The following is a 14,562-nucleotide window of genomic DNA, read 5'->3' on the forward strand; positions in this document are numbered from 1 at the left end:
CCTAGGAAAGTGACGTTTCTGTGTTAGATCAGCAGCTCATTGTAATGAATATGTATAAGCATGGTACATAAACACCTGGCTGTACAGTCTCAGCACACACACAGGATAAGGAGAGATCTGCTGTGTGTTCTCTGCAGATGAAGAATGCCTGCTTTCTAACACTTCAAACTGTGTTAGAAAGTTTATTCTGGGTGATTTCAGTATCACCAGAAGCCACAGCAGTCCTGCAGTCTGCTTCAGACACCCTCCAGCCACAGGAGGCATCCACCCCACAAACAGGTAAGTACATTATCCCAGAGCTTTGGTAGGGGAGAGGGTTGGTGGGAGCTCTCTGTCAAGTGCTCTTGTTTAGTTTTCCTCTTTTCTTGGAGACTTCCAAAACAATGTGTTGTGGAAATGGTACTAACATTGAGCGCACAAGGCTATTTGTCTTTGGAATGGTTTAAATTGAAACAGGGTAGCATTAGATCGGATATTGGGAAGAAATTCCTCCCTGTGAGGCTGATCAGGCCATGGCACAAGTTGCCCAGAGAAGCCATGGCTGCCCCATTCGTGGAAATGTCCAAAGCCAGGTTGGCTGAGGCTTGGACCAACCTGGGAGAGTGGAAGGTGTCCCTGCCCATGTTAGAGAGAGGAATGGGATGAGCATTAATGTCCCTTCTGACCAAAACCAGTCTGGTTTACCCAATTCCCCCTCCCCAGCTCCATCCTGGAAAACACCAGAAAGGTGAAACTGAAACATTTTGATAAAAAAAAAAGCTGTGTCAAAAAACATACAGGGATTTCCTTCTGGCTCTCAAACACCAGCTCTCCCCTGCAGACCACCAGTGCCTGCCCAACAAGGCTGGGCTGGGCTGAGCTGATTTCTCTCTATTTTGGGGGACATTTGTCTCCAAAATCAGCACCCTCAGAGTCTGCCAACTGCAATCTCTCTGCAAAATGACTGGGATTCCCTAACAGAGCAGAACAAGTCCAAACAACCCCTGGCTCCTGCTGCTTTTTCTCCAAATATGCCCTGAAACAATCCTGTGAAAATTGTATCCTTGGATAATGTGAGTCATTACTTTGAAATCTTCTTAATAGTTAAAGTCAGGCTTTGTTACAACATTCTACTAATATTTCAAGTAATTCAACTTAGCTTGTGTTCCCTCTTTCCCAAGGCATAAATCTACTTGGTTTTCCTTCAAAACCTCAGCCATAGAATGTTTAAAAAACTCACCAAATTCATCGCAAATCAAATGGATCCGAGCAAAGAATTGGATCCTGTCGAGAGCATTGCAGACCATGAGCACTTCAGGCCTCTCTGTCTACTGATAAAAAAGAGAAAATCAAAACGCATATTCCACTCAGCTCCCTACTATCAGTGGACAGGCTTCACACTGGATGATGTGCTGCTGCCTGGAGAAGATAGTAAAAGCATAGGTAAAACTCACATTTTTCAATCTAAAGACCACCAATTCTATAGATAATGTGTTTGGGTCATTTGTGGCTGAACTCTACCATGTTCCAGCTTTCATGTGTGTGTGTGATATAATTATAGTGTTGAGTCTGTGTAATCCTGCTTAAGATAATGCATGGAATTATTTCAGAGTCCCTCCATCAAGACTCCAACCAATTTACTATCACAAAAACCAGTGCTGACCAGGTTGAGGGGTGTGCCAGTGCTCCTTTGGGCCCTGTAAATGCAGAAGTGGAAATAGGTGCCTCCTCGTTGAATGTCTTTTCCATTAAGCTACAAAAGAAGAGCATCCCACTGCAATCACTGGAGGCACTGAGAAAAAAAAGGTAAGGCATGACAAAGGGAGCACACACACTCCAATCATCCCCCTCCAGCACACACCAGCTCAATAATGGGGTTTCAACAGCCAAAAGCAAAGATTAAGAATTTTGGGCAATTATTTCCCCTAACTAGGCCAAAGACTGGATATCGGTGCATGGTATCCTAATGCAGGGAAAATGATTGGCATCTGACTCCATTGATTCAGAAGTGCTGAACAATTGCTTTATTAAACCTATACTATATTATATACTATTTTAAAGAGATACTATACTACATACTTACTTACTATATAATACTAACTAACTAACTAACTAACTAACTAGAAAAACCCATGACTCTCTGCCCAGAGTCCCGACACAGCTGTGGATCCAACTGGACCATGAATCCAAACAACCATCAACCAGAATGCAATCAAGCAATCACCTTGGGTAAACAATCTCCATACCACATTCCACATGGGCACAAACACAGGCAGTGAATGAGAAAAAACTACTTTCTCTTGTTCTCTCTGTGCTTCTTCAAGAAAAACCCTGAGATAGAGAATTATGTCTCTCTGTTCAGAGAATGTGAATGCCTCAACTGGAGTTACAAGTTCACCCCTGAACCTCCTCTTCTACAGCCTGAGCACCCCCAGCTGCATCTGCCACTCCTGGTGCTCCAAACCCTTCCCATGCTTTTCCTCTTTTAGACAAATCAACATGAATCATTCCCTCATCCAACAACTCCAGAGAACAAACATCAATCTATACATGGTCACGGAAATCCTCGAAGCCTCAGAGGAGACTATCTACACAGCATCCATCATGGCAGACGGGGTCTTTAATGTCCTATGTCACATCACACTTGGTGCACAGGTTTGGCTTTTCCTCTCCTTTGTTCCCCAACAGCTGCACCCAGCTGTTCTAACTGGTTGTTTTCCTTCACCAGGGCACCAGAGAGAACAAACAAAGCATAGTCATACCCAAGGGCTGCACTCTGGCCTTCAGGACCGTCCCGCTATACATTAGAGATGGAAAATGGAGTAAGCAACTTCCAGAAATGACAGACTTCTCCCTTCTGGAAATAGTGCAGAAGAAGAAGATCTTAGGAAGTATCACTGCGCCCCAGATACAGCCTCATATTGTATGCAACGACATGGAGGCAGTGTGAGGGACTGAAATCAGCTGGGGGAGGTCAGAGAGCCCATGCTAGGTCAAAGAAGTACACAGGAAAAATGCTGTTTGGGGAGGGATTAGTAAAGAAAGAAGGAAGTCTCAGATCTATATTTCAGGAGCTGCAGAGCTCCTGTTGATAAATGGCATGGAGAACAGAGTTTGGGTGTCCCTTCTTTTCCTGAGAAGAAAAGAGCCAAGGTCAAAACTGGGTGGGTAACCAACAGTGGGAAGACTGGTTTAGAACACCATAAATGTCCTTTTTATGCTTCTGCAGATATGGAGCATTTTGCAATTGAAGAATACGTCCTCAGGCTCTGCAGTGGTAAGTAATATATTTTCACAGCTTTCACTTGCACAACTTTTGTCTGCTTTGCGTAAAATGGAATTTCCCAGTGTTAAACAAACCACCAGGAGAGATGCATTTGCCTCTTCCCTGAGACATCACAACTGCCCCAATTCCATAATGCTTCAAAAACACTCAGAGAAGGGTTTCATACTCTGGATTTAGAGCTGCCAGTGAGCTCCTTGTTCAGAAGTGACAGATTTGGATTCCTCCTTTAGCAGACACTGAAAACACATCCGAGACAGGAAGCTTAGAAGACATATATGAAGAATGTTCAGCCCAAATGGAATTCGAATTCAGACATGGATTCGAAGAAGAAGAAGAAGTTGAAGCCTGCAGAGCATTACAATTCAGACTGGAAGAAATTGAAACCTGCAGAGTATTAAAAAGCGGACTGGAAGAAGTTGAAATCCACTGTCAAATATTCTCTGAGTTGTCTCCTGACCTGCTGCTCATTATCTTAAACACCATCAAAGCTGTGATGAGAGATGAGAACCTCCTTCAAGAGCTCAGCCAGAAAGTAAGTGAAGCTTTTACTGACACAATTTATAAACACAGACACATCCACACCACTCCTCCTGTCCCACAAGTCACCTGCCCTGGGCCACAACTGCCCATCCAAAATTCCCTCTCTCAGCACAGATCCCTGATCAGGACAGGCAGCAGCCTTTGCCCTCAAATCCTGACATTTCTTCTCCTTGTTCCCCACAGATGGACAAAGTTCTTGAGGAAAATGATGGTTATGAGCTGAAAACTGAGAGCCCAGATTTAAAAGAACTCTTCAGCACCTTGCAGCAATCCCCAAGACATCATCTCCTTCAGCTGGCAGAAGGAATCACCTACGTCCTTGATGCTTTGCAGGGTGAGGCTTTGGGGCTTCAAGAGGAAAATCAAGGCAGGGATGACTCCCACTCCTGCCATTCCCTCCTGCCTTCCTCTCATACTCCTCCTCCTCCTCCTCAAGTGGAATCAACATTCAAGTCCCATGGAGGGGAGAGGAGAGAAACCCCCTCTGCACCCACCCAGGGCTCCCTGCTCCCTCAATTCTGGCCACAGCTTCCTCCCAAGGGCCAGCCCACATCTCTGCTCTGCTGACCAGCAACACGACCCAGCCCAATGGCTGGAGCTGTGTCTGGGACAGCTGGCTTGGATACCAGGGACAGGTTCTTATCCCAGAGGGGCTCAGGCACTGAACAGACTCCCCAGGCAATGGTCACAGCCCCAAGGCTGACACAGCTCCAGCAGGGCTTGGACAACACCCTCAGCACAGGGTGGGGTTGTTGGGGTGTCTGTGCAGGGACAGGAGTTGCACATCAATTTTCCTTCTGGGTGTCTTCCAACTCCACATTCCATATTGCACATTGTGAGTAACAGCCAGATCACTCTCACTGTGAGCCTGCACAAACCATTTCTACTAAACCATCCAAAAAAACTTTGACCAAACAAACATTTCCTACAAGAAATGATCACCCTTCCCATCCTCTTCACTCTTTCCCATCCTGCTCACCAGTCCCAGCCCACCAGCAACCTCCATCACCTTGCTGGGAGGTTTTGGATCCAAACTCAGTTTATTTCTGCAGAGTTAACAGAGGATCAGCTGCTGCTACTGCTGGAATCCTTGGAAAGGAAGATTGTGTCCCAACAGCTGAACCTGGTGAGAACACACATCACACTTGGTTCCTTTCAAGGGGGCACAGACTATTTTAATTCTAGTAACATTTCCATAATGATGACACAAGCTGACAACTGATTGAAATTCTGATTTTTCTTTTTTCTTGTTGCTGTGAAGGTTGCAAATCTCCTGGAACATGACAAGGTGAAGAGGAAGGGGACTTTTCTTGTGGATGCCAGGCAGCTCTTGCCACATGAGGAGGACCAGATGTTAACCATTGCCCTGGTGGAGCTGAGTGGAGTGCAGTTCCAGAAAGATGGATCAGTTATCCCTAGGGATAAACCCTTTGAGGCCATGGCAGCCCTGTTAGTGGCCCTGTACGCCCTCAACCTCCTGAGTGGCTTGCAGATACATGTGGCCCTGCCCAGGGATCCCTTCTTCGAGATGTGGAAAGGCTTTGTGTGGCAAAAACAAATTTAAGGCAAGAAAACTCAATATGGATGCTAAAGGCTGGATATCAAAGTGGATTTGTCTGTCTGTCTCCCCATGAATGCAGAAAGACAACAGGAAAATCCAAAAGCCCAAAGAATCACAGGCCTGGCAGCAATGATTCATGTAATCCTGCTTCCCTCAAAATGCTGCTGCTGCTGCTGCTGCAATCAGTAAATGGGAAAGGGAACAGTAAAGGGAATGGAAAGGAAAATGCAAAGGAAAAGGGAGGAAATGAAAAGGAAACAAAAGCCAAAAGGAACATCATCAGTGGTTCACTTACTCTGGTTCCTCTGTGTTTCAGCATGGGATCCATGAACTGCTGGTGTCAGGAAGATGGGGAAATCCCAGAGGTTTCACTGACACCTCTCCGGTCCCATCTCCCTGAGATGCTTGAGGGACATGAGTAGCACTTCAGAGCAATACTACAATACTCTCATTATCACTTTATCAATAAAGAGCAGCCACTTGCTAAGCAATTTGGTGGTCTCAAAGGCTGTTTCTTAATTTTGTGTCTTTTCTGTCCCATGGCACACCTAACAACCTCAGGATTGAGGCTGTACCAGAAATAAGGGCCCTTGATGTGGACACAGCAGTCTCATGTAGAGAACTTTCTAAAATAAAGTGTGAATACTTTTATTACTCCTTTGTACAGTATTCTAAGAGAGACTAATAAAAGTGAAGTATTCAGGTAAAAACTTGTGCTTGAGTCCTGGAATCATCACATGGATGGCTTTTGCTGTCAAATAAGCACAGCAATGTACCCAGCAGACATGGAATGGCTCCGGTTTGAAGGCAACTTAATGCTCCAGGGCCATTCCCACCCCCTGCCATGGGCAGGGACATCTTCCAGCAGCCCAGGCTGCTCCAAGCCACATCCAACCTGGCCTGGGACACTCCCAGGGATGGGGCAGCCTCAGCTTCTCTGGGAAACCTGTTCTGGGGCCACATCACCCTCACAGAGAGGAATTTCTTGCCAATATCTCCTCCTGAGTCCATTTCTCTATCTGTAAAAGAGAGGCAACATTATCTGGCTCGATAAAGTTGAAGCATGGAAGGACAGAATGGTTTTGTCTGAAGGGACTTTAAAGTCACCCAGTCCCCCCTGCTGCCAGGGGCAGGGACACATTCCTGTCCAGTCTGATGTTGGACAGCTCCAGGCATGGGCTTACATCTCCTACATCTGTAGAATTTCGAGTTATCCACAGCCCCTATCACAGAATCTGCTCAAGGAAGACTCACACAAGCAATGGCCATTCTGAAGAAATGGAACACTGGGGAGGAGGATAGTGAATTGCTCCAACTGAGAATAACCGTGGGGAATAATAACTCAGGTGTGAACAGCCAGGGAACCACCAGCATGGATCAGATCTAACACTGCTCCTGCCCAGGTGTTGCTTCCAGGAACCTACTTCAGCAAGAAAACTCAATTTTCTCTTTGCTCTGTGTTTGTGGGGTGCCAGCTTCCTGTGCAACTCACGGCTCCCGTACTTAGCAAACACTTCCACACCTTTGGCAGAGAGCCAGAGAACTTCTCCCCAGTCCTGCTGCTCTCCAGAGGCCACATCACCTCAGCACCCCAGGGTCTGCTCTGCACACCCCCCACCCCACAAACAGGTAAGTGCATCATCCCAGAGCTTGGGTAGGGGAGATGGTTGGTGGGAGCTCTCTGTTAAGTGCTCTTGTTTAGTTTTTCTTCTCTTCTTGGAGACCTTCAAGGGAAAGAGCTCAGAAGGGCTAATAACATGGAGCACTGGCAGCTATTTGTCTTTGGAATTGTTTAAACTCAAAGAGAGCAGGGTTAGATGGGATATTGGGAAGGAATTCCTGTGTGGCCAGGCACCGACACACAGCCACACCGGCACACTGCCCACATCCCTGGAAGTGTCCAGGGCCAGGGCTTGGAGCAACCTGGGATAGTGGAAGGTGTCCCTGACCATCTTAGGGAGAGGAATGGGATGAGCTTTAAGGTCCCTTCCCATCCAAACCGTTCTGGATTGTTCAATTTCTCCTCTCCAGCTCTTTCCCGTAAAACATCAGAAAAGTGAAACTGAAACTTTTTCATATAAAGAAGCTGTGTCAGAAAGGAAACTGGGATTTCTTTCTGGCCCTCAAACACCAGCTCTCCCCTGTAGACCACCAGGGCCTGCCCAATAAGGCTGTGCTGATTTCTCTTTATTTTCAGGGACATTTGCCCCTAATATCAGCATCCTCAGAGTGTGCCTGCTCTGCTCTCTCTGCACAGTCACTGAGGCTCAACAGCAAAGGGGGACAAGGTCAAACAACCCACAGCTCCTGCTGCTTCCTCTCCAAAAGCTCCCTGTAACAACCCTGTGAAACTCGTGCCTTGGGTAATACCAGTCATTATTTTGAAAACTTTTTACTAATTAAAGAAACACTTTGTTACAACATCCTGCTTAAGCTGCACCAGGGGAAGTTTTCCTTAGACATCACGAAAAAATTTTTCACTGAAAGAGTGATACGCCACTGGAATCATCTGCCCAGAGAAGTGGTGGAGTAATCATCCCTGCACGTATTTTAAAAAAGACTGGACATGGCACTCAGCACCATGATTTAGTTGATGAGGAAATGTTAGGTCATGGGTTGGACTAGATGATCTCAAAGATCTTTTCCCACCTAGTTGATTCTGTGATTCTGTGCTATTATTTAAAGTCATTTGGCTTAACTTGTGTTCCCTCTTTCCCAAGGCACAAATCCACTTGGCTTTCCTTCAGAATTTCATCCACAGCAGAATGTTTAAAAAACTCACCAAATTCATTGTAAATCAAATGGATCCACGCAAAGAATTGGTTCCTGTTGAAAGCATTGCAGACCATGAGCACTTCAGGCCTCTCTGTCTACTGAAAAAAAAAAAAAAATCAAACCGCATATTCCACCGAGCTCCCTACTACCAGAGAACAGGCTTCACACTGGATGATGTGCTGCTGTCTGGAGAGGATGGTACAAGAACAGGTAAAACCCAAATTTATCAATATGAATTTATCAAACACCAGAGATAATATCATTTTGGAACTGTTTGTGGCTGAACTCTAGTAAGTTCCAGCTTTCTTCTGTGTGTGATATACTGACAGTGCTGAGTCTGTAATCCTGCTTAAGATAATGCCTGGAATTGTTTCAGAGTCCCTCCATCAAGATTCCAACCAATTCACTCTCACAAAAGTCAGAGCTGATGAAGTTGATGGAGGTCTCAGCATTTCATTTGATCCTGCAAGTGTAGAGCTGAAAGGAGGTGCCTCCTTGTCCAAAGGGTTTTCTGTCAAGTCAAAGAAGAACGGCATATCACAGCAATCCCTGGAGGCACTGAGAAGAGACAGGTAAGGAATGACAAAAGGAGCACACACAATCCAGTCATCTCCCTCCAGCCTATGCCACGTTAAGAAGGGTTTTTCAATAGCCAAAAACCAAAATCCAGGCTATGGAAAACCAACACATCCCCCCAGTTGTGTCAGCTGCTCCTGGTGCTCCAAACCCTTCCCATCCTTTTCCTCTTTTAGGAAAATCAACATGGATCACTCCTTCATCCGACAGCTCCAGAGAACAGACATCAGGCTGTACGTGGTCACTGAAACCCTCGAGGCCTCAGAGGAGGCCGTGTACGAGGAATCCACCAAGGCAGATGGGGGCTTCAAGGCCAAAATTTATGCTACACTTTCTGCAAAGGTTTGGCTTCTATTGAAGTGAAGGGAGAAGGACCATCCGATTGATGCATCGAACTCCGATTTATTGATCAATCAATCACTTTATATAACAGTGTTAATTAACCTCATGCATATTGCAAAATCCGAGCTCACGATAGGCTAACAGAGAAAACTCTAACCACTCCTTTTGTTTTACAAAACCTACAATTGTTTATCAAACATAGAACCAACGTTCCCACTGTGATATGAAAGGTTCCCAAAACTTCCATATCGGTTCCCAGGGTGCCAGCTTTTCCCAGAGAAGGTGTTCTGCTTGTTATGGGAAGACTGTCTGAGAACTTTATTTTTTATAAAGAGAGTCTAATTGTTTATAGAAATCAGGCTGGGAACTGCTTTAGGAACTGCTTTACTTTTACCTTTTACTTTTCTCTCAATTGTATGTCTTCATGGCCTTTTTCTTTAAGCCATTCTTGAACTAAACTCTCCACAGGCTTCTCCCTCCTTGCTTCCCCAACACCTGCACCTAGCTGTTCTAACTGGTTGTTTTCCTTCACCAGGGCACCAGAGAGAACAACCAAGGTATAGTGATACCGAAGGGCTGCACACTGGCCTTCAGGACCATCCCACTACGCATTAGAGATGGAAAATGGGGTAAGCGACTTCCAGAAATGACCAGTTTCTCCCTTCTAGAAAAGGTACACAGGAGGAAGAACATTTTATGAAGAGTCACCTGGCCCCAGATACATCCTAGATTTGTTTGCAAGGAGAGGGAGGCAGTGTGATGGACAGAAATCACCTGAGGGCAGCCAGACAGCCCATGCAAGGTCAAAGAGCCACACAAGAAAGATCTTGTTTGGGCAGGGGTCAGTAAAAAATGGAAAGAAGGAAGTGTCTGATCTACTTTTGAGGAGCTGCAAAGCTCCTGGTGATAAATGGCACAGAGAAGAGAGTTTGGGTCTGAAATTTTCTGCTTGGAAGAAAAGAGCCAGGGAGAAAACAGGGTGGGTGAACCACACTGGGAAGGCTGGTCTAGAAAACCATAAATGTCCTTTTTATCCTGCTACAGATCTGGATTATTTCCAAGACGAAGATCAAGATCATGTAGTTGAGGACAGGCAAGGTTATGTAGATGATGGTAAGGAATGTATTTTACTGCTTTCACATGCACAACATTTGGCTGCTTTGGGTAAGATGGAATCTCCCAGCATAAAACAAAGCACCAGGAGAGATGCATTTGCATCTTCCCTGAGATACCATAACTGCCCAAATTTCATATTGCTTCAGAAACACTCAGAGAAGTGTTTCAAACCCAGGTTTAGAGCTGCCTGTCCACTCCTAGAACTCAAGTGACAGATTTGGACTCATTCTAGTTTGTACATCTCTCAGCAGAAAAATTAGAAGAAGTGAGGACAGAAGTTGAAAAGTCCTGCCGAATTTTCCCCGAGTTGTCTCCTGACCTGCTGCTCACCATCTTAAACACCATCAAAGCTGTGATGAGAGATGAGAAACTCCTTCAAGAGCTCAGCCAGAAAGTAAGTGAAGCTTTTACTGATACAATTTATAAATACAGACACATCCACACCACTCCTCCTGTCCCACAAGTCACCTGCCCTGGGCCACAACTGCCCATCCAAAATTCCCTCTCTCAGCACAGCTCCCTGCTCTGGACAAGCAGCAGCCTCTGCCCTCAAATCCTGACATTTCTTCACCTTGTTCCCCACAGATGGAAGAAGTTCTTGAGGAAAATGATGGTTATGAGCTGAAAACTGAGAGCCCAGATTTAAAAGAACTCTTCAGCACCTTGCAGCAATCCCCAAGACATCGTCTCCTTCAGCTGGCAGAAGGAATCACCTACGTCCTTGATGCTTTGCAGGGTGAGGCTTTGGGGCTTCAAGAGGGAAATCAAGGCAGGGATTAATCCCACTCCTGCCATTCTCTCATTCCCTCCTCTCATACTCCTCCTCCTCCTCCTCAAGTGGAATCTACATCCAAGATCCACGGAGGGGAGAGGAGAGAAACCCCCTCTGCACCCACCCAGGGCTCCCTGCTCCCTCAAAGTCTGGCCACAGCTTCCTCCCAAGGGCAGCCCACATCTCTGCTCTGCTGACCAGCAACACGACCCAGGCCAATGGCTGGAGCTGTGTCTGGGACAGCTGGCTTGGATACCAGGGACAGGTTCTTATCCCTGAGGGGCTCAGGCACTGAACAGACTCCCCAGGCAATGGTCACAGCCCCAAGGCTGACACAGCTCCAGCAGCGCTTGGACAACACCCTCAGCACAGGGTGGGATTGTTGGGGTGTCTGTGCAGGGACAGGAGTTGCACATCAGTTATCCTTCTGGGTGCCTTCCAACTCCACGTTCCATATGGGATATTGTGGGTAACAGCCACATCACTCTCACTGTGAGCCTGCACAAACCATTTCTATTAAAACATCCAAAGAACTTTGACCAAAGGAGCATTTCCTACAAGAAATGATCACCCTTCCCATCCTCTTCACTCTTTCCCATCCTGCTCACCAGTCCAGCCCACCACTAAGCTTGGTGCAATATTTCAGATACAAACCCAGTTTATTTCTGCAGAGTTAATGGAGGATCAGCTGCTGCTGCTGCTGGAATCCTTGGAAAGGAAGATTGTTTCCCAACAGCTGAAACTGGTGAGAAGACACATCACATTTGGCCCCTTTCAAAGGAGCTCAGACTATTGCAATTATAGCAACATCTCCATAGTGTCACAACTTGATTACTGATTAAAATAATGATTTTGCTTTTTTATTGTTATTTAAAGGTTGAAAACCTACTGAAACATGACTTGGAATATGAGATGAGGCCTTTCCCTGTGAATGCCAGGCTGCTCTCTTTCCAACACGAGGAGGACCAGATGTTAACCATTGCTCTGGTAGAGCTGAGTGGAGTGCAGCTCCAGAAAAAGGGATCAGCTATCCCTAGGGATGAACCCTTCGAGGCTGTGGCAGCCCTGTTTGTGGCCCTGTATGCCCTCAAACTCCTGAGTGGTTCCAAGTAGGAGGTGCCTGGCCCTGCACAGGGAACCCTTCTACAAGATGTTGGGAAATCTCTGCTGACAAGAAAATTTTCTCTCCCAATATCATCCTAGTTAATAATCAAGGCTGCTTTGGCTGGCAAAAGCAAATCATAGCTAGAATATTCAATATGGATGCTAAAGGCTGGATATCAAAGTGGATTTGTCTGTCTGTCTCCCCAAAAATACTGAGGGAAAACAGGAAAATCCACAAGCCCAAACAACCACAGGCCTGGCACCAATGATTCATGTAATCCTGCTTCCCTCAAAATGCTGCTGCTGCTTCTGCAATCTGCAAATGGGAAAGGGAAGGGCAAAGGGAATGGAAAGAGGATGGAAAGGGGAAGGGGAAGGGGAGATGGGCAGGAACATGCAAAGGCAAAAATGAAATGCAAAGGAAAAGGAAGGAAATGAAAAGAAAACAAAAGCCAAAGGAAAACATCAGCAGTGATGCACCCTGGTCCCTCTCTGGTTCAGTGGGGACTCCATTAACTACTGGTTGTAGGAAGATGGGGAAATCCCAAAGGTTTCACTGACACCTCTCCATTCCCATCTCTCCAAGATGCTCAAGAGACTTGGGCAGCACTTCAGAGAGATGCCATAAATATTCCCATTATTGCTTTATAAATAAAGTGCAGCTTCTTGCTAAGCAATTTGGTGGTCTCAAAGGCTGTTTCTTAATTTGGTGTCTTTTCTGTCCCATGGCACACCTGACAACCTCAGGATTGAGGCTGTACCAGAAATAAGGGCCCTTGATGTGGACACAGCAGTCTCATGTAGAGAACTTTCTAAAATAAAGTGTGAATACTTTTATTACTCCTTTGTACAGTATTCTAAGAGAGACTAATAAAAATGAAGTATTCAGGTAAAAAACTTGTGCTTGAGTCCTGGAATCTTCACATGGATGGCTTTTGCTGTCAAACAAGCATGGCAATGTACCCAGGAGACATGGAATGGCTCGGGTTTGAAGGCACCTTAATGCTCCAGGGCCATTCCCACCCCCTGCCATGGCAGGGACATCTTCCACCAGCCCAGGCTACTCCAAGCCACATCCAACCTGGCCTGGGACACTCCCAGGGATGGGGCAGCCTCAGCTTCTCTGGGAAACCTGTTCTGGGGCCACATCACCCTCACAGAGAGGAATTTCTTGTCAATATCTCCTCCTGAGTCCATTTCTCCATCTGTCAAAGAACAGCAGTGTTACATGCCTCTATAAAGCTGAATACACAAGGATGGAATGGCTTTGTCTGAAGGGACTTTAAAGCCACCCAGTCCCACCTGCTGCCAGGGGCAGGGCACATTCCTGCCCAATCTGGTCTGGGACATTTCCAGCACTGGATTTACATCTCCTACACCTGCAGAAGTTCCAGTAACTCCTGTAACAGACTGTGCTCAATGAGTAAAAAGGAAGTGTTGCGTAAGCAACGGCGGATTTGTGGAAGCGGAACACGGGTGGTGAGGATGTAAAATTGCTGAAGTGACGTCACAGCTGGGAACAGCTCCTGATAAACTGCTGGGGAATGCCAGTGTTCTTCCAGCACAGATTGGGTCTAACACTGTTAGATTGGGTCTAACACTGCTCCTGCCCAGGTGCTGCTTCAGGGAACCCCTGTTTGCAAGGTAAGAGAAATCAGTTTACTCTTTGCTCTGGCGTTGTGGTGGCGCGAGCTTCCTGTGCGACTCACGGCTCCTGTACCTCACAAACACTTCCACACCTCTGAGCAGAAGGGAAGCCAGAGATTTTCTCCCCAGTCCTGCTGCTCTCCAGAGGCCACATCACCTCAGCACCCCAGGGTCTGCTCTGCACACCCCCCACCCCACAAACAGGTAAGTGCATTATCCCAGAGCTTTGGGAAGGGGAGAGGGTTGGTGGGAGCTCTCTGTTAAGTGCTCTTGTTTAGTTTTTCTTCTCTTCTTGGAGACCTTCAAGGGAATGAGACCTGCAAGGACTACTAACCTTGAGCATACAAGGCTATTTGTCTTTGGAATGGTTTAAATTGAAACAGGGTAGCATTAGATGGGATATTGGGAAGAAATCCCTCTGAGGATGCTGAGGCCCCAGAACAGGATGCCCAGATAAGCTGTGGCTGCCCCATCCATGGAAGTGTTTCTAACCAGGTTGGACAGGGCTTGGAGCAGCCTGGGAAAGTGGAATGTGTACCTGGCCATGGCAGGGGGGGGAATGGGAGGAACCTTAAGGTCCCTTCCCATCAATATCAGGCTTGATTGCCCAGTTTTCCCTCCCCACCTTCTTCCCATAAAACAGCAGAAAGTTGACACTGATAAAAACAAGCTGTCTGAGAAAACAGACAGGGATTTACTTCTGGCTCTCAAACACCAGCTCTCCCTTGCAGACTACCAGGGCCTGCCCAATGAGGCTGGGCTGGGTAGGTGTCTCTCTGTTTTTGGGGACGTTTGTCTCCAAAATCAGCATCCTGAGGGTCTGCCAGCTGTGCTCTCTCTGCACAATCACTGAGGCTCAATAGC

The 14,562-nt window shown here is 46.5% G+C and overlaps 2 protein-coding genes across 2 annotated transcripts; both read left to right on the plus strand.

Moving 5' to 3' along the window:
• Nucleotides 1–1,202: 1,202 nt before the first annotated feature.
• On the plus strand, nt 1,203–5,739 carry LOC128940021 (gasdermin-A3-like). The gene is made up of 8 exons (XM_054281346.1): nt 1,203–1,422; nt 1,590–1,785; nt 2,469–2,634; nt 2,708–2,925; nt 3,656–3,797; nt 3,989–4,139; nt 4,858–4,931; nt 5,067–5,739. The coding sequence occupies exons 1-8, from the start codon at nt 1,203–1,205 to the stop codon at nt 5,367–5,369; spliced, it is 1,470 nt and encodes a 489-aa protein (XP_054137321.1). The 3' UTR covers nt 5,370–5,739.
• A 2,392-nt stretch (nt 5,740–8,131) lies between these two features.
• On the plus strand, nt 8,132–12,117 carry LOC128940022 (gasdermin-A3-like). Its single transcript, XM_054281347.1, has 8 exons — nt 8,132–8,351; nt 8,518–8,713; nt 8,894–9,059; nt 9,595–9,688; nt 10,427–10,569; nt 10,761–10,911; nt 11,619–11,692; nt 11,824–12,117. The coding sequence occupies exons 1-8, from the start codon at nt 8,132–8,134 to the stop codon at nt 12,058–12,060; spliced, it is 1,281 nt and encodes a 426-aa protein (XP_054137322.1). The 3' UTR covers nt 12,061–12,117.
• The last annotated feature ends 2,445 nt before the right edge of the window (nt 12,118–14,562 follow it).

Source organism: Melozone crissalis, unplaced genomic scaffold (genome assembly GCF_028551555.1).
Source record: "Melozone crissalis strain CALT ecotype California unplaced genomic scaffold, PUWL_Pcris_2 ptg000032l_1, whole genome shotgun sequence".
Lineage (NCBI taxonomy): Eukaryota > Metazoa > Chordata > Aves > Passeriformes > Passerellidae > Melozone > Melozone crissalis.

Bases quoted from the DNA above. Each gene is read 5' to 3' on its own strand.
- LOC128940022 (XM_054281347.1), top strand. From the start codon at position 8,132: ATGTTTAAAAAACTCACCAAATTCATTGTAAATCAAATGGATCCACGC. The intron at 9,060-9,594 runs GTTTGGCTTCTA...TTCCTTCACCAG, and splicing joins ATGCTACACTTTCTGCAAAG to GGCACCAGAGAGAACAACCA. The intron at 11,693-11,823 runs GTGAGAAGACAC...TGTTATTTAAAG, and splicing joins TTTCCCAACAGCTGAAACTG to GTTGAAAACCTACTGAAACA.
- LOC128940021 (XM_054281346.1), top strand. From the start codon at position 1,203: ATGTTTAAAAAACTCACCAAATTCATCGCAAATCAAATGGATCCGAGC. The intron at 1,786-2,468 runs GTAAGGCATGAC...TTCCTCTTTTAG, and splicing joins GAGGCACTGAGAAAAAAAAG to ACAAATCAACATGAATCATT. The intron at 2,926-3,655 runs GTGAGGGACTGA...TGAAACCTGCAG, and splicing joins TGCAACGACATGGAGGCAGT to AGTATTAAAAAGCGGACTGG.